Source organism: Phoxinus phoxinus (assembly GCF_949152265.1).
Source record: "Phoxinus phoxinus genome assembly, chromosome: 13".
NCBI classification, from domain to species: Eukaryota; Metazoa; Chordata; class Actinopteri; order Cypriniformes; family Leuciscidae; genus Phoxinus; species Phoxinus phoxinus.
In genome coordinates this window covers 19,175,805-19,197,716 of record NC_136888.1, presented here as the reverse complement: position 1 = coordinate 19,197,716, position 21,912 = coordinate 19,175,805, and the positions used below count along the sequence as shown (strand labels likewise).

General features: G+C 37.6%; 1 protein-coding gene across 3 annotated transcripts in view; it reads right to left on the bottom strand.

Moving 5' to 3' along the window:
- ltbp1 (latent transforming growth factor beta binding protein 1) overlaps positions 1 to 21,912 on the bottom strand; it is a 79,783-nt gene that overhangs the window by 1,794 nt on the left and 56,077 nt on the right. For 2 of the 3 annotated variants that reach the window (XM_079633874.1, XM_079633875.1), the window contains 17 exons: positions 21,708 to 21,833; positions 20,135 to 20,254; positions 19,873 to 19,995; positions 19,553 to 19,675; positions 19,334 to 19,459; positions 18,352 to 18,480; positions 17,794 to 17,916; positions 17,554 to 17,685; positions 15,525 to 15,653; positions 8,727 to 8,867; positions 7,110 to 7,271; positions 6,294 to 6,386; positions 5,482 to 5,610; positions 2,136 to 2,273; positions 1,149 to 1,316; positions 640 to 807; positions 398 to 547 (listed from right to left, as the gene is read on the bottom strand). In XM_079633874.1, coding sequence (XP_079490000.1) covers positions 398 to 547; positions 640 to 807; positions 1,149 to 1,316; positions 2,136 to 2,273; positions 5,482 to 5,610; positions 6,294 to 6,386; positions 7,110 to 7,271; positions 8,727 to 8,867; positions 15,525 to 15,653; positions 17,554 to 17,685; positions 17,794 to 17,916; positions 18,352 to 18,480; positions 19,334 to 19,459; positions 19,553 to 19,675; positions 19,873 to 19,995; positions 20,135 to 20,254; positions 21,708 to 21,833 — 2,280 coding nt within the window. The remainder of the gene's footprint in view (positions 1 to 397; positions 548 to 639; positions 808 to 1,148; positions 1,317 to 2,135; positions 2,274 to 5,481; positions 5,611 to 6,293; positions 6,387 to 7,109; positions 7,272 to 8,726; positions 8,868 to 15,524; positions 15,654 to 17,553; positions 17,686 to 17,793; positions 17,917 to 18,351; positions 18,481 to 19,333; positions 19,460 to 19,552; positions 19,676 to 19,872; positions 19,996 to 20,134; positions 20,255 to 21,707; positions 21,834 to 21,912) is intronic. The other variant, XM_079633876.1, reaches the window with a different exon arrangement.

The window sequence follows — 21,912 nt, the reverse complement described above, 5'->3', positions numbered from 1 at the left end:
TAGCTGGTAAAATCACATCACTTTTCTGGGAGAAGATGGAAAAGCAATTTTGAAGTTACCTGACAAATGAGGTTTTGAATAACCCCCAACCCTTTTTAGTTTGTATGCCTTAATAACATCCACAAATTAAATCCAGTCACATGAAATCACTAAACATACTAATTAATTATTTTTATCTTATTTTTTAATCTAGTTTTGATTTTATTTATCCTGAAGCTCAGACACTTGTGCAGGAAAATGTGCACCTAATTATTAATAAAATCATAGATTTTTCTTTTCTTCAAATCAATTCTTTAGGGTTGAAACGACCAGAAACGTAAACCTGAGCTAATCCCACCCACATCCTGAAAAACCAGCCTGATCCCCTCATGTGAGAATCTGCTCTTGCTTTGCTCACCCACGCAGGCCATGCGGGACATGTCGAGTGTGTATCCATCGAAGCAGTCGCAGGTGTATCCCTCCTGCACCCGCACACACCGTCCGTTCTCACACCCGTTCAGCACACCGCATTCCTCTGCTCGCAGTCCTTCAAATGCATCATATGGATCTGTGAAGGAGAGAGAGGTTTTGACAAGGTACATTAATGACGGTTTACATTTTTGGCTGAACTATTTATTTAAAGTGTATCATTTTACTCACTTCTTGGTGCTTCATAATCGTCATAGAAGGGCAGCGTGCCGTCAGGATTCGAGGGCTGAAAGTCATATTCAGGGTACTCATGAACTGGGCCAGCAACCAGAGCATCCTGACCATATGGCCGACGGGAATCACCCGGCTGACGGATATTACACATTGTGGCATAGGCAGCTGGATGACAGTGAAAAAGAAAGAGTTTTGTTTTCATCTCTTTTTCTTTGTGCTTTTTTTTATGTTTGCAGGTTCTTTGTATCTCAGCGATTTTGCAAGAATATAATTACAGGGCAGTAAGATCACGTAAGACAGTCCAAACGAAATATATGCTGAAACTATACAATAACTATATAAATACTATACACAGTGGGTGTAGTGCACAGTTATACTGTGAGTGTATTGCTCAATGTGACATTTGATGTAAACAGGCACTCAATATAACATTGATTTAGATATTGATGTAAACGGGCATCAGTAGATGTGAAAGGTGCTCATTGGGGAAGGTTGTGTATTTATACCTGTATTTTTCTGGGGACAGAGAGCACAATCCATGCCCCAAGCATCTCCGTATAAACAGCAGCACTCTGTGAATGTGGTCTGTCTGCTGGCGGAGGGCTTTGTGCAGGTCAGCCTTTCGGTCACAGTCTCCCAGCAAATGCCTTCATACACTTCATCTTCTCTTTGCTCTGTAAAAACACAAACAAACTTCATCTGATCTTCCTGAGTAAATGTGCATTTTAAGCGTCAAGCAAATGACAATTACAGAATACTCAAATACACTTATGTAATCTAAGTAAAAAAATCCATAGAATGCAATGCGTAAATCAAAATGTGGCAAATCAATGTGGAAAATTCCTCTCTTAATACTTTTATTACAGTGTAGAAATACGTTTGGTGCCAGGCAATGGCAGAAACAGTAGTGCTCATGAACCAACGCTTGTTCTTATGCCTCATACTACTAGATTTCCAAAGTTTAAAATAAATAGCACTTCTTTTTCTGACCATCCTCTAGATGGCAGTATGACACTGTTTGGAATTGTTCTGTGATCAAGAGATGATCAAATAATGATCTCAGAAACAAAAGGTAAATTATCGCATATTAGGGGTGTAACATTTAGTTTAAAATGTAAATTGTAGGGTTTTAGAGGACAGAATACAGGTTTTAGAGAATGTAGGGTTTGGATTAAAGGATTTAGAGCATTGTTTCTTAAATCCAGCTCCTTGAGGAACCCTAACAGTGCATATTTTAGGTGGCTCACTAATCTGACACACTCAATTCAGGTCATGGAGAACTCGATTAATAAGATAATGAGATAAATAAGTGTGGTAGATAAGAAATACATCTAAAATATGTGGAGATGGAGGCCTCTAGGATTGGGATTTAAGAGTTTAGGATGTGAGTTTTATGGTGTGGTTTTTCAGAGTGCAGGGCGTGTTTAAAGAATAGGGATTTGGTAGTGGGGTGTTGGGTTTTCAGGTACATAATAGCTGATGTAAGACTTTACCTGCCATGGCGGCTGAAATGCAACGGGCATTGTCAGGCGCAAGAACCAGGGGAGGAGTGCAGAAGCACTGGTATGACCCATATGTGTTCATACATTTACCATTTACACAGTTCGACTCATCTGCACATTCATCAGCGTCTGATGAGAGATAAACAAAGATGAACAGACTCAGTGAGCAGGTTCAAGTTGCTCTCAATATACACATTATAGATGCAAAAAACAACAATTTCACCAGAATTCACCACTTTTGCAGTTTACAAAACCAAAACAAAAATTGCATAAATGGACAAATAAAAATGTATTATACAACGGGGCTGTTAAATGCTTTAATCTGATTGGTTGACGAAAGCCAAGGTGTGCAGTTATTTTCCAGTAAATGCACGGCTAAAGTAATTCCAGGCAGGTTGACAGAATTACAGTTCCATATCACTTTGTTCAATTCAGTTATTTCAAAAGTCCTTACAGCCTACAGCAGCAAATTAACCAAAACACACAAAGGTACTGGCCAAGCGAGTAAATAACCAAATAATATGATAAAAATGACAAACTATTTTAACGTTTTACCACAAAATTATGTTCTATTATTTATGGAAAGCATACTCTTTCTCCCATTTTCTCTCCCATTCATGCAGTACACACATTCACACACACGGAAACATGTATGCGCACAGAAACTAAATAGTTGTCATTTTTAGTGGTGAGTAACAGAACTGTTCTTGAAGCAGTTAAAGTTATAGCTTTGATATTAGTAGAGACACTGTTTCACTGTTGTTAACACTGTTAAGAACCGCACAGACACAAATTTATTCAATCAACCTTTCTCTCCCTTCCTCTTCTCTCGCTCAAGCGTCTGATACTAGCTCTAAACTGATGTTTTGGAATTAGCAACCGAGGCTTAGATTGAGATGCGTACGGAATTAGTCTTACACATTAGAACATTTTAAGGAACAAAAACTTGACAAATGTCTTGAAATAAAACATCTGAACAATGTTGTGAGGTGTGGTAATCATAAGAGGAAAAATAGACTGACAGGATATAATACTCTTATTTAGTATTAATTATGCTATTGTATTTATTCATATTTTAAATTAGCTTTGGTTTGTATGTTTTCAGTTTTTAATTTCAGTTCCAGTCATTTTGTTATGTGCATTTGTCATTCTTATTTGTTTAAAAAATATATATATTTCAATATAGCTTTGATTTATTTTTATTTCCATTTTAGTTATTTTAGTACTTCAGCTTTGTTTCATTTCATTTAGTTGCCAAGGCGATATTTTGAGTTTCTAATATTTATATTGTATTTTATTTCAGCTCTATTTCAATTACTTTGAGCTTTATTTTCAAATAATTTTAGTTTTTGTTTCAGTTAACAAAAACAACACTGATAGGGAGATCACCAGACCAGATCACAACCAGGACTAATAAATAAATATATATATATATATATATATTGCTTTAGTCCAACTAAAATCAAACATCTAAAGTGCATGTGAATGAACTTAGTGTGTGTTTGTGTACATAAAACCAATCTGCCCACAATATGCAAGTAAAATTTTGTGGCCTCCTCCAGAACCTCCACCCACTGAACTGGTGTTAAAAAGACTGACACATGAAACGAGAGACATATTTGTATGTGTGTGTAAATGCATAGTTGAGTATGGAGAGTGAGTGGGTGTTCATATGTGTGTGTGTCAGAGGGTGTAGGAAATCAAATGATTGTGGCTACACTGAATATAAGTGTGTGAGGCAGTCAGGGGTGTGGCAGCTTTAAGGCAGTGCGGCCGGGTAAGACTCCTTGGCCGTGGGTCTGCGGTCTGTGTGAGTGAGTGTGTGTATGTGTGAGTGAGTGTGTGTATGTGTGTTTAGGCAAGCAGACAGCCTGCGGTGCACCATAGAGCTGTGGCCTGGATCATAACGGCTGTGCCGCCCTGACCGATCGCGAAATGTAGCCTTTGACCCATACTCACACACACATATAACCTGCCATCAAGACGAACGCATAATGTGGCCGCAAGCCACAAGCCGCCAGCTGCAGCAGGTTTAAAACTTAAATTTAAATCCAATTTAAATGTGTTGGCGTTATGGTGAGCCAAACTAGGCCAACACTTACACACACACACATACTATCTATTTAACATGTAAGCTTGTATGAACACACACACAAGCCTGTCATTCCAATCCAACAAAAGAACAGTGACAATTTAAGGCCAAACATCACAAGCAATAAACGGCTAAAGCAGGATGCTATAAATAACAAACCCTTCTAAAATTGCTTGCTAACCTTTCTAAAAACACTTAAATAAAACACTTTCATGTAACTTTTTATGTTTTTGAAAACTGTCTTTTAAAATATTGAATTAACTGGTTTAGTACTTTATTCAGTTTGGTAGATTCAGCACTTTATTGTGTGACTGTGAACAGATCAGTGATATGCACAGCACAATGAGAAACACTAGAATATAATATTCAATAATTTCATTACGTTTTGTGTATTTCAACACAGTGCATGTGTGTTGTTCAGACAGGCAGCAAAAATATGTTATTTTTTAGCCTAGTCAACTGAAATCTATTGCATTTACACAAATAAAATCCAAAACAACTTTTTATGTGGTTTGAAATCCCGTTAAATTCGATTTCTTAGACAGAATATGCGCTTCTCAGCAGCTATTAAATGTCATGAACGTGAGTCTTCATGGACAAGGTTAGGGTGTAAAAGACAACAGAACATGTTGAATGTTTCTCTTGCTGTATCTTGCTAATCCTGAAGTTAACAAGGGCCCTCTTCAAAAATTCAGAGGATGACGTCACTGCACTTTCTGTAGGTCCTTAATCCTCACTAAACTGCGCCATCTATTTATTTATTTTACACGTTTCTGTGTTCAGACTTGGATACTGCCCAAAACAATCAATAGTTAAACATCTATTACTAAAATTCAGTGCATGCTGAACCAAGTTTACCTTATTACTATGACAACATGTGGACGTGCTAGGCTAGCAAAAGCCTGTCTGAACAAAAGCTTTCTTTTAAAAAAACTGATCTCGCTACATCAAACCTGTAATCAGTCTAAAAAAAATAATAATTTTTTATTCACATTCATGTCAGTGCAAACATGTTTGACTTTCTTTTTTGTGTGGAACAATTTTTTAAAATAAAATATCTGATTGTTTGTTTGTTTGTTTTTTGTCCATACAATGGAAGTGAATGGATTCCCATTTTGTTTGTCAAAATATCTTCTTTTCTGCTTCCCAACATGAAGGAAGCATAATCAACAACAAAAAACCCAGAGGAAACATAGTAATCAACACGTTTAAAGATTACATACTGATTGTGATTTTGGACCTTACCAACACACTGTAGTTTGCTCTCATCATAGAAGAGTCCAGCCTTGCAGTAACACTCATACCCACCAAGGGTATTAAGACAAAAGCCATCTTTGCAGATCTCGTTTTCAAAAAGCTTGCATTCATCTGCATCTGCAAAAGACACAAATCATCACGTTCATCATTTCATTCGAAAACATACAGACAGGTCATTATGAACCTGAAAGCCTGGACCACACCAACAGATCAGCATGCATCTGGTAGCATACAGACTCTTCACTGAGGACGCATTGCTCTAGTTAGTGTTCTTATTTGGGGATCTGCTACATGCAGAAATGTCATTTGACTGGAGACCGATGGGGAGGAAATGTCCTTTCCATCCATAAGCATTCCATTCAAACGTACACCGACACACACACACACACACATCCCGACCACAGTGCATTCACTCACACTGCCACCAGCCAAAGAGAAACCACACTCTCGCTGCATTCATAAATTAAATCAGTGCATTAGACTGGCCCTGGGACTGAGGTTTCCCCATACTGGGAAGCAGGCTGCTGAGTGTGTGTGTTTCAGCATATGTAGGTCAGATGCTAAGCCATGTCTGCGGCTGCTTCCACACCTCACAAAGTCAGAAATATGTGCATAAAATGGGGGTAAAAGTACAAGACACTTTGTTTTGGACCCCATTGACTTTCACAGTATGGATAAAAACATTCTTCAAAAGATGATCTTTTGTGTTACACAGTAATACATACAGGTTTGGAACAACATTCGATTTAAAATGTTTGGGTTAACAATCCCTTTGAAAATATATAGACACACACAGATACCTATTAAGCTTTCTGGTAAGCTGGTTGTAGGAATTATGGGATCACCAGGAGGAATGTAACCCTGGCCCGCCGGACACATCTGTGAGAACTGATCTGCATAAGAGAGTGTCAGTGGTTAATACAGGAAACGGTCTGCTGTGTTTATTCAAGAATAGTGATAATGACTTGTAATTTTGGCTTTGGTAAAGCAAAAGAAATATGAGAGTGATTGTTTATCATTTATAGGATATTCAGATATGATTTACTAATGTCATTTACTACTTCAATATGTATTGAACACCTTTTATCAGTCATCAGTTGCAGAAAGGTGGATATTCTTCTGCATTGAACCTTATCTGATAAAAATCCTATTTGATCTGCCTGTCAGAAATTAATAAATGACCAGAGACTGATTCATAAGCACTTCACGTGCACTTCCAGGCAGGACACGTTCTCTTCAACCAATTTGTAGGATGATTTGAAGGAAAAAGTACAGGTTTAAAATAGGAATAATTACAGTTTTAAATTATAATAGGTTTAAACATGTTATGTGTCTCTTTAATAAATTGTTCCTACTTTAAATTTCCTACTTGGAACTGAATTTCTCTAATTTGGTTCCTCACCATGATATTTTTTTCAAAAAGAGTTACAATAAATAAAATTAAATTCTTAATTATTTAAAAGGTATAGTTAATCTAAAATGAACAAGGTCAACTGATTCACTGCAAAAAAAATCTGTTCACTATCCTTAAGTTCAACTCACTGACTCAATGATCCATCTATACATACGTTTTCTTACAGTTCTCTGTACTGTACTTCATGTATGTAAATCAGTACCTTTTCCCAGTATGGGGCAGGGATGGACCTCACAGTTGTCCCCCCAGCCTGCTCCCAGCGTACAGCAGCACTCCTCTATAGTCATGCTGCTGGCCAGCACATTATCACACAGGTTCTCATCATTCAAGTTGTAGTAACACTCTTTCCTCTCCACCGATGGGACTATGGGGTACGAGACAACAAACAAAGCAACACAGATAACTCAGACGGTTGTCTTTTACTTTTAAAATATTCAGATATGAATTTTCTATCATGTTTTGTCACAAAGCATACATTTAAAAAAAATAATTGGAGAAAAGAAGCAATAAATAAATGTAATATTTCACTGCAACAGTTATCCACAAATGAATACCTTAAGAACCAAGGTCAAGAACACAGCAGAAACTGTGCATGACATCAGAGAGCAGTTTTACAGTCCAACCTTGGCCTTTCAGTCACTGAGAGCTCCTTTTTAAGATTTCCAGATAATTCATATTCAAAACTATTGTGATTCTAGTTTTATGGTGTTCTGCCGCTGTCCTTAAATGCAAAAACCATGATTTATAGCTCTGATAAGAGATACTGTGGTACGTCTTGTAAATATAATGTTATAATGTTTAAACTCAGGAGACAGTGCGGTTTTATGGCGGGAGCAGGATTAGGCGGGTGGATTTGAACAAAAGTCCTCAACTAAAAGAGTTATTTATAAGAGTCCTGTTATTTGATATTCCAGGCACAGCTGGTGTGTAGCCACTCACACACATATATCCGATCAACATCGTTCCAACATTTCCAAGTTTCACCATGTTCTTCAACTGGGGCACTAGAGGAACAATTTGATTCAAGTCTAACCAGTGCCACTGTTAAAACTAAAACTTTTTAACATTTTTAACATCTTCCATGTCTGGTCTTCTTTAGTCCACTTGTTTTACAGGTAAACAAAACCTTTCCCAGATTTATTGGCTCACTTCACTTTTGAAGAAATAACATTTTGTGGCCTGCTCATGCAAATTGCATTTAGTGCAATTTTTTTGGTTACATTCATAAATTTCATGCCAAAATCAACTTAGACTATATTCAAATAAACAGTAACACAGCAGGCATTGTTTAAAGAGGAACAATAATAGCAATAAAACTAAATATATTCCAATCAAGAAATCTTTTTTAAAAGCAATCTCATTCTGATGGGCCTTATCAGTATATCTCTCTTCTTATTTTTTATCTGAGTGTGGGAGCTTCTTTTTGGCTCTTACGTACTTTGGGGTCCATGGTGCTTGGGTCCCTCTCTAATCCTCAGACTGAATCTCATTTCTCTCCTGCCAGATCGTTTACAACCCCCATTTATCACGCCTTGCCTCCCTCTGTTCTACTCAGAGCTGGACCCTGATGATAGGAAGTTAATGTCCTGTTGCACTAGAGGATCTCTATGGCTGAGATTTAAACGTGAAGAGCTTCAGAATCATTTTAGGCACACTGTAAAGCCAAGAAGTTTCGTAGGAGGACAGGGGTCAGCTGTCCAGATAAAACGTAATCTGTGGCATGATGGTAGCCTTGCAGGTTTGGGTTAGGGTATTTGGATTTCAGTAGGATAATGGATTGGTCGATCACGTTGTGGTGGTTTACCATATACTATATTACCTGGTGTTGTAGAGAAGCATTTGGCCAAATTCCGGTCAAATTCTTGCGTCTCATCAGGACACAAACACAGGTAGGAGCCTTCATGATTCTCACAGATGGCCTCACCACACACATTACCGAGCAGCTCACACTCATTCACATCTGCAGGTAAGAAAATGTTTTTAATTATCTGATTAACTGATCATTTGTTGTTCTACCACAAACAGGAATAGTTCACTCAAAAATGTATCAGTTCAAACGGTTCAGTAAAAAGAATTGGTTTAAAAGAATGACTCATTTACTTTTCTCGAGTTCAACCTAATGATTCAATGGCAGTGGTTCTTGACATAACAGCTTACTAGAGTGGAAGAATAACTTTTGAATAAAATAAAGCCATCTTATGCCTTCAAAAGGTTTGGAAATATATAATTAGTTGTATGGACTGTATTTATGATCCTTTTTGTAATTTTTTAAAGCTTTACATAGATGTTTTTGTACGGAGCTGCATAACAAGTCTTTTGTGTTTCATGAAAAAAACAAATGAACACCATATAGGTTTGGAATGCAATGAGGGTCATAATAATAAAAAATGTTAAAATCTACAGGAATAAATATTATTACAAATATCAGTATAAACAACTATTATTATTGTCATTATTATTACAATATATATATATATATATATATATATATATATATATATATATATATGCTGAAAAAATAAGATTTTTCTTTTTTGTTAAAATGAGAATTGTTTTTTATCCCACAAAAAAAGAAGAAGAAAAAGAAACAAGACTATAGAAGCACAAATGACAGTTTCACCAGACCTCTCTAGACTTTTCACAACCACAAACTTGTGTGAACTCATGAACTCCAAAGCTTGTAAAACATTGGTCATTATCTAGTCATAGTTTATCATTTCTATAGCTTTGTCCTGATTGGCTCAGAGTCTTATCAAACCGGTGGCTTTTGGGAACCTTATAGAGCAATGACAAACTGTGTGCTCAGATGACTTCAGTAAATAAAACAGCCCAATTTTTCTGCCGACTGTCTCTGACAGCTTGAATTTATGACGACCAAACTAGCACTATAATGCAAGTATCTGCTTCCTGCAACACGACTCTCTTCTCCTTTCTCTCTCTCTTCTTCTCAATGCTTCACACATCTGTGACTCTCATTCTCTCGCTTTTATCAATCATCTCAGAGCACCACATACAAAAGGATGCAATAAATCAACTTGTGTGGAGAGCCTTTCTGTGCAATAGACTCTGAATGTTCTAATGGAGCCATCCTGCCAGACGCACACACACACGTACACACTCCAGACCCTCTCAGTGATGGTGGGCCAGCTCGTCAATGAGCCTGTAAGTGTTAAATGGTCGTCTGGAGTCGGCAGCAGCGTGGGTGCAGCACCACTCGGAAATGATAAAAAGTTGGAAACGGATTTCAGTGCCAGAGGAACAATGTAAAAGACAGATACAACCTCATAAGAGCTGATATATACTAGCGGCTTTTGCTGGCATGCACTCCAGAATAGAGTAGGGTTTGACGGGAACATTTTCTACACCCTAAAGAGGTTTTTTTTATCATGTATGCAGTGCTTTCTGCACTGCTGCTTAATCCACAACATATCAAATATTTATAACTGTGAGCTTGCAGTCAGAATTAAATTTGATCAGTTAAAAAGATTTCTATTCATATTTCTATTTCATTGTCAAATTAAATGGATGGCTGAACAAACATACAACACGTCCAGTGTATTCTGATTCACATTCGAATGACTCGTGGTTCTTTAAATGATTCACTCAGAAAGACTCACAAACTCAGTTTGAATCAGCCTGACGAATCCTTCTCTGAATCTGTCAGAGCGGCTACCAAATTAGCATATGACTCACTTACTGGACTGCAAACCTTTACTTTCAGTGTCCCACACAAAATCAATCCGTTTTATGTTTTATGAAACTTGAATCAGTGTCCTGAGCACCTGTAACTCATAGTGCTGCTAAGCTTCAATCCCCAGAGAACGGATGAACTGATACGTTTTAATTTGGATGAAAACATTTGCCAAAATGCATAAATTAATTTAAAAATCAAATCAAACGAATGTACAAATCATTACAACTGTAAAATAAATATATTAAATGTATAATATTTATAGGTGTTTGTGTGGGTGGGAGAGGAAAACATACTTTCTGTTTAGTTTATTAGGAATTCCAGCAACACAGTGAGAAGCAATTTAATTTTGGCGGCAACAAACGGAATCAGAAATTGACTCAGAATGGCTTTTCCATAATGCTTTAATGATTTTTTCCCCCTCCAAACAAGGAGTTAAGATGTTCAGTCTCTGGAAAGGGATTAGATGTTATCCTTTTGCTTCATTAATACATAGTTCAAGACACACAGAGAAGATGCCTGGCACAGAAGGGCTAATACTGATCTTTAGAAACGTCTACAGATCATATACGTCTGATCTGGGATTCGTTTTTGTTCTTGACGACTGCATGGGCAAGAAAAGCTGCCCCAGCAGATGTACAAGCTACAGACACATCGAAATGGGGTGCTCATATGGGTGATGCAGGAATCTTGTTGCGGACCATTTGGTCACAATATTAGGCCTGCTTGAGATCTTTCTCTGTCTAGGTATGTGATGGACAAAGGGATGAGAGGGGAAGAGAAAGAATAATGGATGTGGTAAGAAGAGAAACTGAGGAGAGAGATGGAAGAATGGATAACTGTAGGAAGAGAAAGAGAGAGAAGTGGGAAGAAAAGAGGAATGCAGGGCTTGTGTGTGTGTGTGTATTAGTGTGTGTTACTACTGTGGGAAACCAGAAACTATGGAGGTTGTTTGTGGCCAGTTACATAAGCCAACAAGACAAACAACCTCTGTTCACAGACTGTGAGAGAGAGTGAGTGTGTGGCTCACTGTTTGTTTGCTAGCGTGTGTATGAAAATTCTTGCCTCAAACTAAACACAGACTGAAAACAAGGCAGGGAACAATATATAGGGGTGGCGGTATGAATCTCATATTATGACATATGAGAAATTCAACATCATGGTTCCATTCAAAAGTTTGGGGTCAGTGAGATTTTTTTGAAAGAAATTAATTGTTTTATTCAGCAAGGATGCATTAAATAATTATAATGTTAAAAAAAATCGATTTTAAATAAATACTATTCTTTTTAAGTATCTATTCATCCTGGAGAAAATATATTAAGCAACTGTCTTCAACGATAATTTTAAGAAAAAGAAAAAAAAATTCAGCACCAAATCAGCATATTAAAATGATTTCTGAAGGATCATGACACTGAAGACTGAAGTAATCGCTGTAATCATATTATGAGAAATCATATAAAAAATTATATATATATATAAAATTGTAATAATATTTCACAATATTACTGCTTTTACTTTTTTTGATAAAAATAAATGCAGTATAAAATACTTTTTTTTACAAGAAATCACAATACCACAATATAGCTACTATTGCTGGAAATTCACCAAAAATGTTTTATACATGAATAAACAAGTGGGACAGCCTATTTTTGGATAATATAATCAATTAAAATAGTCAAGTTTTAAATGAAAGGCATTTAATCTCACTTTGATAACCATCTAATTCATGATTATTCAAATTAATTTTGCATAATACTGTCATACCGCTGAGCCCTACTCGTATAATAAAGGCAAAACTTCCTCTTTCTCCTCTCTTGGTCTCTTTCAGAAGGTGCAAGAACAGTCAAGATGAAAACATGTGTCAAAATAGGACCTCTAAACACCAGGCCTCAAAAATACATGTGGCTTCATCACTTTAATAGGGCTTGACTCTGTGTCAGTGTATTAATGTGTCTGTGCGTATGTGGGGGCCACTGATGTGTTTAGCCCTGGTCGCTGTGTTTTAAACATTACCGGGGTCTGTGCCGTCCACCCTCAGACTGGAAGAAACTAAACACTCACATCAATCATGGTTCTAGCAAAGCGTCTGCATCTTTTTTATGTTGTCTGAGAGGAAGTGGCAAAAAATCTCAGAAAGTGCTGGCCTCGGCTCAAACTCCAGCTCTGGTTTACCTGCCAGTCTTTACAAACAGACCATACTATATATATTAGTTTGTCTTCAAATTGACAAGATACAGTTTGAGACATATTATACGTGCACTAAATATTTTTTTTCCCACTTATTTTTTTTTTTAAATTAATAGTATTTTGACTAATATATTTCATTTCGGCATGAAACAGAAGTTGCGCTAATATTTTTTTCCCTATTGTGATGTACTGTATATCTGCGTTAAATGGCTTTTGGAACAAGAAAAAGGACGGGAAGAAAAAAAATGTAGGACGTGACTTCTGTACTCTGTGTTCGATTGGATTGTAGGAAGTTGGGTGTTGCTAACTAATTGGAGGCAGATCTGAATGCCAGTTTGCAGTCAGTTGAGGAGGATATTTAGTCCCACTCTCCGTCGAGACAAACATCATGAAAAGAACAGATGCCGTTTCGAAGGGGAGGGGAGGTTTTTAATTAAAGATTACAAGGTCACATGAATAAATAAAAAATCATAATGATGTGCACATAGTCAGACAGGGCTTGACGATAACTTTTTGCTCATTAGCTGTTGCTAGTGGTTTTCCATAGTTACTAGCCAATCAGCATTTTCACTGGCCATAATTTTGACATCCATACCATGGGGAAAAACTGCTATATAGATATTTTAAATATTATCTCATAATTTGGCAGCAGGTATAATAGGCTGTTGTCACTTTAAGATCCAATGCACAGATCCATTATACTGTAACACAAGAATTTCCTTTCTCAACTCGGTTTAAGTTCACTTAAAACATAAATTACTCTGTTTATATGAATAGACCAAGATGAATAGACAAAGACCGGCATTTTGACATTATGTTGCGTCTACTTGACTGTGTACAGTGAGTGCAATAAGGCAACGAAAACAAACTCAAGATGGCTTTATGTGCACGCACTTTGGGTGCGAGCACAAAATCTGGGGGAATTGGTCAAATAAGCAATACGTGCAATCCCATGCCAAAATTCAAGCCCTGTAACAGCAACAATATCAAATCTGGAGCAAATGAAAGTGAGTGAGGAGAGGCAGGTTTGTGTGTCAGCAATTAGAGAGCGAGAAAGCGCAGCTGGTATCATGTGTCTATTCAGCGCAAAATGCCAAAGCATTTTGGAAGCGGGAAGATATTTCAGGATTGATATGTATAAAAAAATCCAACACTACATTGCACTTAGTTTATTATTTCAGATGCCTTTCTAAAAGACTACAATTGAAAAATGTATATATTATTGTGGCGAGCAGGACAAGGCTGAGGTCCGTGAGAGAACGGCGCGAGGCCGGTGGCGTGATTGGTGATGAGCGACATCTGCGCGGCGCACCGGTCTCGTATCTGTCACGGAGGAGCGGAAGCATAAAAGGAGGAGAGACGACAGTGAAGGACGAGAGAGGACAGGCCTGGATTTATGTTTCGTTTTATTATGTGTGGCGGCAGTCGTCCGTGAGGGGCTGCAGTCTTTACGTTTTTGTAATTGTTTATTTATTTATTAAAAAGTCTTTAAATGTTTGCCGGTTTCCGCCTCCTTCTTCCCATAACAACTAACTTTGTTACAATTATATATAAACTTCAGCCTGCCAAAGTGACTAGTAGGATTGACTGCGTTACCCCCCTCCGCTGAAATCCACCCGCATTTGGCGGGTGTTAAACGTCAAGCCCTGTGCACAGATAAGTAAATTATAGTAAACACTGCAACATTCTGTTAAAAAAAAAAATATATATATATATATAAGAATTGTCAATTTTGATTTCATGGTGACCTTAAAATGATATACACTTGACTGAGATGAAGACTCAAGTCTAATTTATGGTCTAAAAAAGAGTGGTTAGAGAGCTTTTTAGAGATGGTCTAAAAAAAGAGTTTTATTCTGCATAAAGGTGGTTCTTATTATTGTTGGTCAGATCACAAAAAAGGTTAAAAACGCCTATATTTCAAAAACTCCACATAAATGGTGCGCTATATAAGTCTTCTGAAGTCACACATTTGGTTTGTGTGAGGAATAGACCAAAATTTAAGCCCATTACTCATTATTTGCTGAAAATTATTCTTTCCTCTGCAGGGTCATGGTTTTGTTTTGTATGTTTTGACTCAGTACTGTCTCCCTGTCATTATTGTTATGATTTCCTTGTTTGTTTCCTAGATAACTCATTAATTAGTCATTTTTGTCATTATTATTACGATTTTCTTGTTTGTTTCCTAGATAACTCATTAATTAGTCATTTTTGTCATTTCCTTTTAACTAATTAATGATGAATTAGTCATTAATTAGTCAAAGGGAGCTCCATTAGCTCCTTTTGTCTGCTCCTGTGTATTTAAACCCTGAGTTTCATTCTAGTCCTTGTCCGATCTCATCTAAGTTGTTGTTTCATTTTCTCCAGTGTATCTCCTGCTTGTTAGTAATTAAGTCAATTTGTAGTATTCATTTCACTTGTGACACTTTTACATGTCATTCATGCTGCACACTTTCAAACTTGGTGCTTGAAGATGTGTTTGCACCAGGTTTGAGTATGTGAAAGTGTAAAATATTTCTATTTGTGTTTCATGGGGGAAAAGAAAGTAATTTATGATGACAGAATTTTCATCTTTTTTAGTGAACTATCCCTCAAACAAAAAGCAATGACTACACCTTAGCTGTTAAGTTTAAGTTAGGTTTCTAGCAGTGATCATTCATTGAATACTGTCAGTTTTTATGTCTACTTCTAAATTGTAGAATGAAAATAACAGAAACTAGGAGGGGGGAAAAAACTTACCCACACAGCCCTGTCCATCCTGAGAGTCCTTGAATCCCTGGTCACACTGGCAGCTGAAGGAGCCTATTGTATTCTGACAAGCACCATGACTTCCACAGGTTTTCTCATTCAGAGAACACTCATCCACGTCTAGAACGAGGGAGGGAGGGACAATAAGACAGAAAGCAGGAGATGTTAGAGCTTTTTGTGTGGTGAACTGGGCAGAGATGAATGGATGAGAGAAGCTCTAAAATCACATACACTACTAATCAAACGTTTGGGGTTTTGAAAGAAAAAACCCCCACCAAGGCTGCATTTATTTGATCAATATACAGTAAATACAGCAATATTCAGAAATATTGTTACACTCTTTCTGAATGGAAGCATTAATTAGGGACAGGTTTGGTGGTATGGGTGGGTTTTGGGTGAGTTAAGCCGGGGACACACTAACGACGACTAGCTGAAACATTCTAAGACTGAACTCAACACACTTTAATACTGTTTCCATCGCCTTGAGCAGATTTGAGTCTTTGGCAGTCAGAGAGGAGCACAAACCTAAGAACCGAGTCAGTCCACTACACGTGAGTCACAACGGGACATTCTGCCAAACTCAACCGTGACCGAAAAACAACATGGATGTTAACATACAGCTGATGCTACTTATTTGCAGTGCAATTTGTGCAGAGAAATTTTGAAAAACCCTGCCATAACTTATAAAAAAAAGTCCTGTGTTTCTCTTTCACGTTTTCTTTTTGACGTAATCGCCTATCGATGCCTATATATTTTTTACTATAATCAAGCAATAATGTAGACTGTTATTCTCAAATCAGGAATTAAAAACAAATTGGTTAATTCTGAGCAAAAACACTGGGCTACTTTTTCGTTCTGGTTCCAGAGTTACCAGTTACCGGTTAGAACAAACTATAAAATATTGCTTTATTTATTCCGGAATAGAAGCCCTTTAAATTTTGTTATTTGTATATTATAAGTTTCATTTTATCAGTCTACAGTAAATGTACAAGACTCCCAATACTATTTAACGGGACTGCCAACACTGGAAACTCTGAAAGCATGACTTCGAGCTGTATTTCCTCATCATATTCCCTCAAATATATTAGATATAATTAAAGTGAATACATAAAATAATTTTATTTACAAATGTCAGGTTTGTGATTTTTTTTGTTCGTTAGACTATTTAAATTAATATATATTCAGAAACAAGTACAGTTACAGTATATATATATATATATATATATATATATATATATATATATAGTATATATATAGCCTACATAAGCTACAGTACCATTAAATTTTTTTCTGATTAACTTTATTACTCTAGGTCGAAAAAAAAGGATAGCAACTTAATTCTATTTTTAAAATGCGAGAAATCACTGCTTATTCTGAATTTTTACAGAATGCAGTTTTACTTTTTTCCATCTGCAGAAAAAAATGAAGAGCCTAAAAAAACAATTAACTTGCAAAAATAAGGATGAATGATGTTTGACAAGGAATGCGTCTCCACAGCATAGTCGCCAGCACCAGTTTCAAATATTAAACATCGACTGAGCGCAACCGTTTGAGCATGATCAGTCGTAACGACCAAATTACATTCAGAATCAGCCTGACAGTCATGTAGTGTGTTCCTGGCTTTAAGGGATAAGGGAAGGGCCAACAGTGTAATTATAGATGTAATTACAGAAATTAATTACTGCTGTAATTACATGCAGGTAATATTTTTTTAAATGTAAGTGCATTGTAAAAACATGTACTGTATGTAAACAATAAGTGCATTTTATTAAATGATTTATTTAAATGTTAGTACATAGTAGTTAAAGACATCTAATATAAAGTGGGACCTATAAGAGTTACTAAATTGAACATGGAACAATGGGTCTGATCGGGAACATAATTGCAATCTGCAGTGTTAATTAGCAAATGTTTAAGCCACACGAGAAAAAGAATATGGAGATGTGCAGTGCAACAGTGCTAGCGAGATGGAGCTAAGGTGATGACATCACGGCTGAAGCTGGTGCCTTTGGGCACTTACCGATGCAGATGCCGTGTTCGCCTCGGGAAAGGCCAGGTGGGCAGGGCACCTCACATCGGTAAGAGCCTGGTGTGTTCTGACAGGCCCAAACCCCACAAATAGACGTCCCCAAGTCAGCACACTCATCAATATCTGACAGACAGCACAACCAACCAATCAGTTTACTAATAAACCAATCAGCAAAAAGCTTCAGGGTGGAGGGAGAAAAAGCGAATTGTTTTGGATTCTATTGGTTTTTACCCTGGCACACATGATTGGTTGGCTCCAGGCGGTAGCCTCCTTCACAGTGGCAGAGATACGACCCCTCAGTGTTTGAACAGGTACCATTTACACATCTGGTGTCATCCACACATTCATCTACATCTGAAAAAGCCAACAGACACACATTGGTTTTGAGTGGGCCATTTTAAAAGAATATTTCTCGTTGTCTAGACATCCAGCTCAAACGCTTCCTTCTCCCCGTTTTACTGCTGGACGGGGCATTTAAACCAACTCTGGCACCTCACTGGGCCCGGGGAGCACGCACAAACGTCCCACCAGAGGAAAAATAACATTGGCTCATATGTGAAACCCATTAGACACACAATCCCTTTCTTTCTCTCACTCTCTCTTGTGCTGCCAAACACTGGGGCTTTTCGACAAAACTACAGATTAATTTTGCTTAAACATCAGATAAATATCAACACAGCACCGCTGAGAATCAGGACAAACCACAGCAGGATGCATCGATGAGAGAATATGTTTGCGTGTGTTTGTGTGTGTGTGTGTGTGTGTGTGTGTGTGTGTGTGTGTACATACCCTCACAGCCAGGCGGATCCCTGGTGGGCTGAAAGCCGATGAAACACACACAAAGGAATGAACCCTCTGTGTTCAAACACTCTCCATTCGGGACGCACAGTTGTGTCTCATCCTCACACTCATCAACATCTATGAGGTGAAAGCAGTGACAGTGTAAGACTTTCATTATGGTGTACGGGATACTGCTTTCTATTTTTTATTTTTTTTAAGTAGTACATCAAATAGTATGAATTATACAATAATACATATTAAAACATTAGTAGTCATTAGTGTTCCATGTTTAATAAGAGAGTGGTATTCAGTTATCTTCCTGGAAATTAACTCAACTTGGTCCACTCAACCAATCTTAAAAAAGAGCTAGAAACCAGGCTTAATGTCGCTTTCCAATGCACTGGAAATAGGAGGTCAGGTCATGCGCATTGCATAATGGGTAACAGTATTCCAAGCATTGAGCTGCCTGCTTTTTTGTTAAAAACAAAAAATTGAATTTCTAATTTTATTAGAATAATCTTAGCTTTCTATTAATTAAAGAATCATTAAGCAATGCATCACCGTTCCCACAACAGTACTAAGCAGCATAGATGCTTTCAATAATGGTAATAATAAAATAATGTTTCCTAAGCACCAAATCAGCATATTAGAATGATTTTAGAAGAATCATGTGACACTGAAGACTGGAAAAATGGCAGTTAAAAATTCAGCTTAACCATCACAGGAATAAATAACATTTTAAATATGTTAAAATAGAAAACAGTTCTGTTACATGTAAGTAATAATTCACAATATGAATGTATATTTGATCAAATTAATGCAGCTCTGGTGAATGTGAGAGAATTCTTTCAAACACATTTAAAACATTTTACTAAAACCTTTGAATGGTAGTGTACTACATTCTGCAGAAACAATAAGAGTAGTATAATAATATCCTATTCCAAACACAGCCTCTGCTGTATGTGTGAGTTTGTTTGATGGATTGTCTCACCGTGGCAGCTGGTGCCATTGACTTGTCTATATCCCTGTGGGCAATTGCACTGGTAAGAACCCAAGATATTGACACACTGCCCGACGTCGTCACAGGTCTGAGGTAACTCCAAACACTCATCCACATCTGTAAACATCCGAATATCTCAACATCACAAATACAATCAATCCCAGACGCCCATGACATAAACACATGAATACATATCACACACTTTCGTACCGTCACATTGGTCTCCTGCGGACGACAATATAAAGCCGGGCTCACAGTTGCAGATAAATGACCCCTCTGTGTTCTGACAGTGACCTTGGATGCACACGTTGTCATCCTGGCATTCGTCAATGTCTGTAACACACAAAGTTGCTCATTTGCATATTGTCTGTTTTTGTTTGTAACAGATTAAGCCCATGTAAACCCATAGCCAAGTAAAAGGCTGAGCAATCTGCAAACAAAAAGAAAAGAAAAAGAAACAAAGCAAAAAAAAAATGACAGTCGCATATTAGAGACGAACAAAATCTTGCTAAACTGTGAACGGATAATACCTGTGCAGGCCTTGGCATCAGGAGTGAGCGAGAACCCTTCATCACACGTGCAGATGAAATAGCCCTCCAGATTCAAGCACTGGCCATGAGCGCACACTCTTTCATCCAAACACTCGTTTATATCTGTACAGAGAAGGTCACGAACACAATACATCTGAAGAAAGACACCTCTGTGGGTCACATTTATAAAGGTCCTCTCATTTGTCAAAAAGTAGCTGTGCTAAACACATTGTATATAAGCAAACAAAAAATTGCTTCTTACCAACACATTGGCCATTTCTCCCTTCGAACCCATCCGGACATGGAGAACACATGAAAGAGCCCAGAGTGTTATAGCAGAGACCAGATGGACACACTCTCCCATCCTGACATTCATCGATATCTACATAAGAAGAAATAACCAGACTGCCTCAAAATCAATACACGAGTTCATGATATTCATCCAGCAAAGGGTCTGCACGTGCCAGCTGTGGAGGTTTGATAGGAGGGTCTGTTCTTATGGATGGGTGTTATTGCTGTCCTACTGTGAGGAGAACAGGAACCGATCGATTAAAGCAAATTTTGTTCTCCATCTCTCCGTTACACCATTATTAATGAAGTTACTTGAAGAAAACCATCTTAACTGCAAAACCACTCTGATAGCGATGCCATGATGTACGATGGCACCATGCCTGCTTCCTTCTACACATTCAACCATTCATTCACCTTTATTACTGCTTCCAACGGCAGCCAAAGTCACTTCATCTTTACACTGAATGGATGTGTTACAATAAAACAGTTAGTGTGTAAAAACACGTAACCTAATCACAACCGCAACAGATTTTTAAAGAGCTTTACATTAGATGAGACAGCTGCATTTTCAGTAACCCAAAAATGTGTGTCCTGGGCATGTTGAGGTGCTCAAAAGGGAGAGGTTCGAATCTGGCTTGTGATTCTATTAGTAGCCGGCCATTTAACAAATGGAGAGACTGAAAAGTAATGAAATGGTCAGTATCTTGCATAATCAAAGAGTAAAATCTGTAAAAGTAATCTGTCTCATAGGCTAGCTTAGAGCAAACAAACAAACAACGCCCCCATTCCTAGATTGTGGAATAAAAGTGGGACAAATTCCTAAATGGAAAAGTTAAACCAGTTTACTGGAACAGATTACTGGAACAGTTAAACCTGTTAACCAGAGCAACCAATGTGCTGGCCATATCAGTTTAAATGGATGTAATGAGTAACTCTGGGCAAAAGCTTCCGGATGTCTTGTACTCTGGATTTCCTAATATGAGGAGAAGATGTGTTTTCCAAGTACCGTGAACATTTCCTCATCTGCAGCGCTGAGGTATTTGGGTGACTCGGTTGAGGGTACGATAATACCTCTCTTCTTCCTCCACAAACCTCAAAGTGTGTCACAGGGAGGTGGTTTCTACCTCGTCTGCAAACCTTGAAAACCAGCTAATGACACACACACACAGGATGTGTTTGGAGTTGAGAAAGAGCTGTGCCTGTATTTAGACGACCACATTGCGGTTCAAGACCAAAAGCAGACTTCATATGAGTGCTGATCTGTCTGGATCAAAATAAGAGCCAAGAAAGTGGAGGAGAAAACTGGTAATGGCTCACGAGGAAAGATAGAGAGCTCCAAACAGTCAATTTCTTCACTTCTAACATGCCCAGAAAATAAATAATAGATAATAAAAAATTCTTTAAAAAAAGAACAGCTGAAGAAATGAAAAAGTAAATATATATATGTACAGTACCAGTCCAATAGGGCCTATTGTGAACCCTACTTTGACTCAGTTTGTTAGTGTAGATGGGTGAGTTTATATGGGACAGAGTATTGTAATTACCGGAGCAGCTGGTGCCCTGCTCGTGAGGCATGAAGCCAGAATCACACGCACACAGGAATCCCCCTGGAGTGTTCTGACAGTGGCCATTAGCACACAATCTTGGGCTCTCCACACACTCGTCGACATCTGTCAAAAATAATCATCAGGTAATCAATGGATCTATCTTATAATCTATAAAATTATAGGCATAGACTAAAAAATGGTG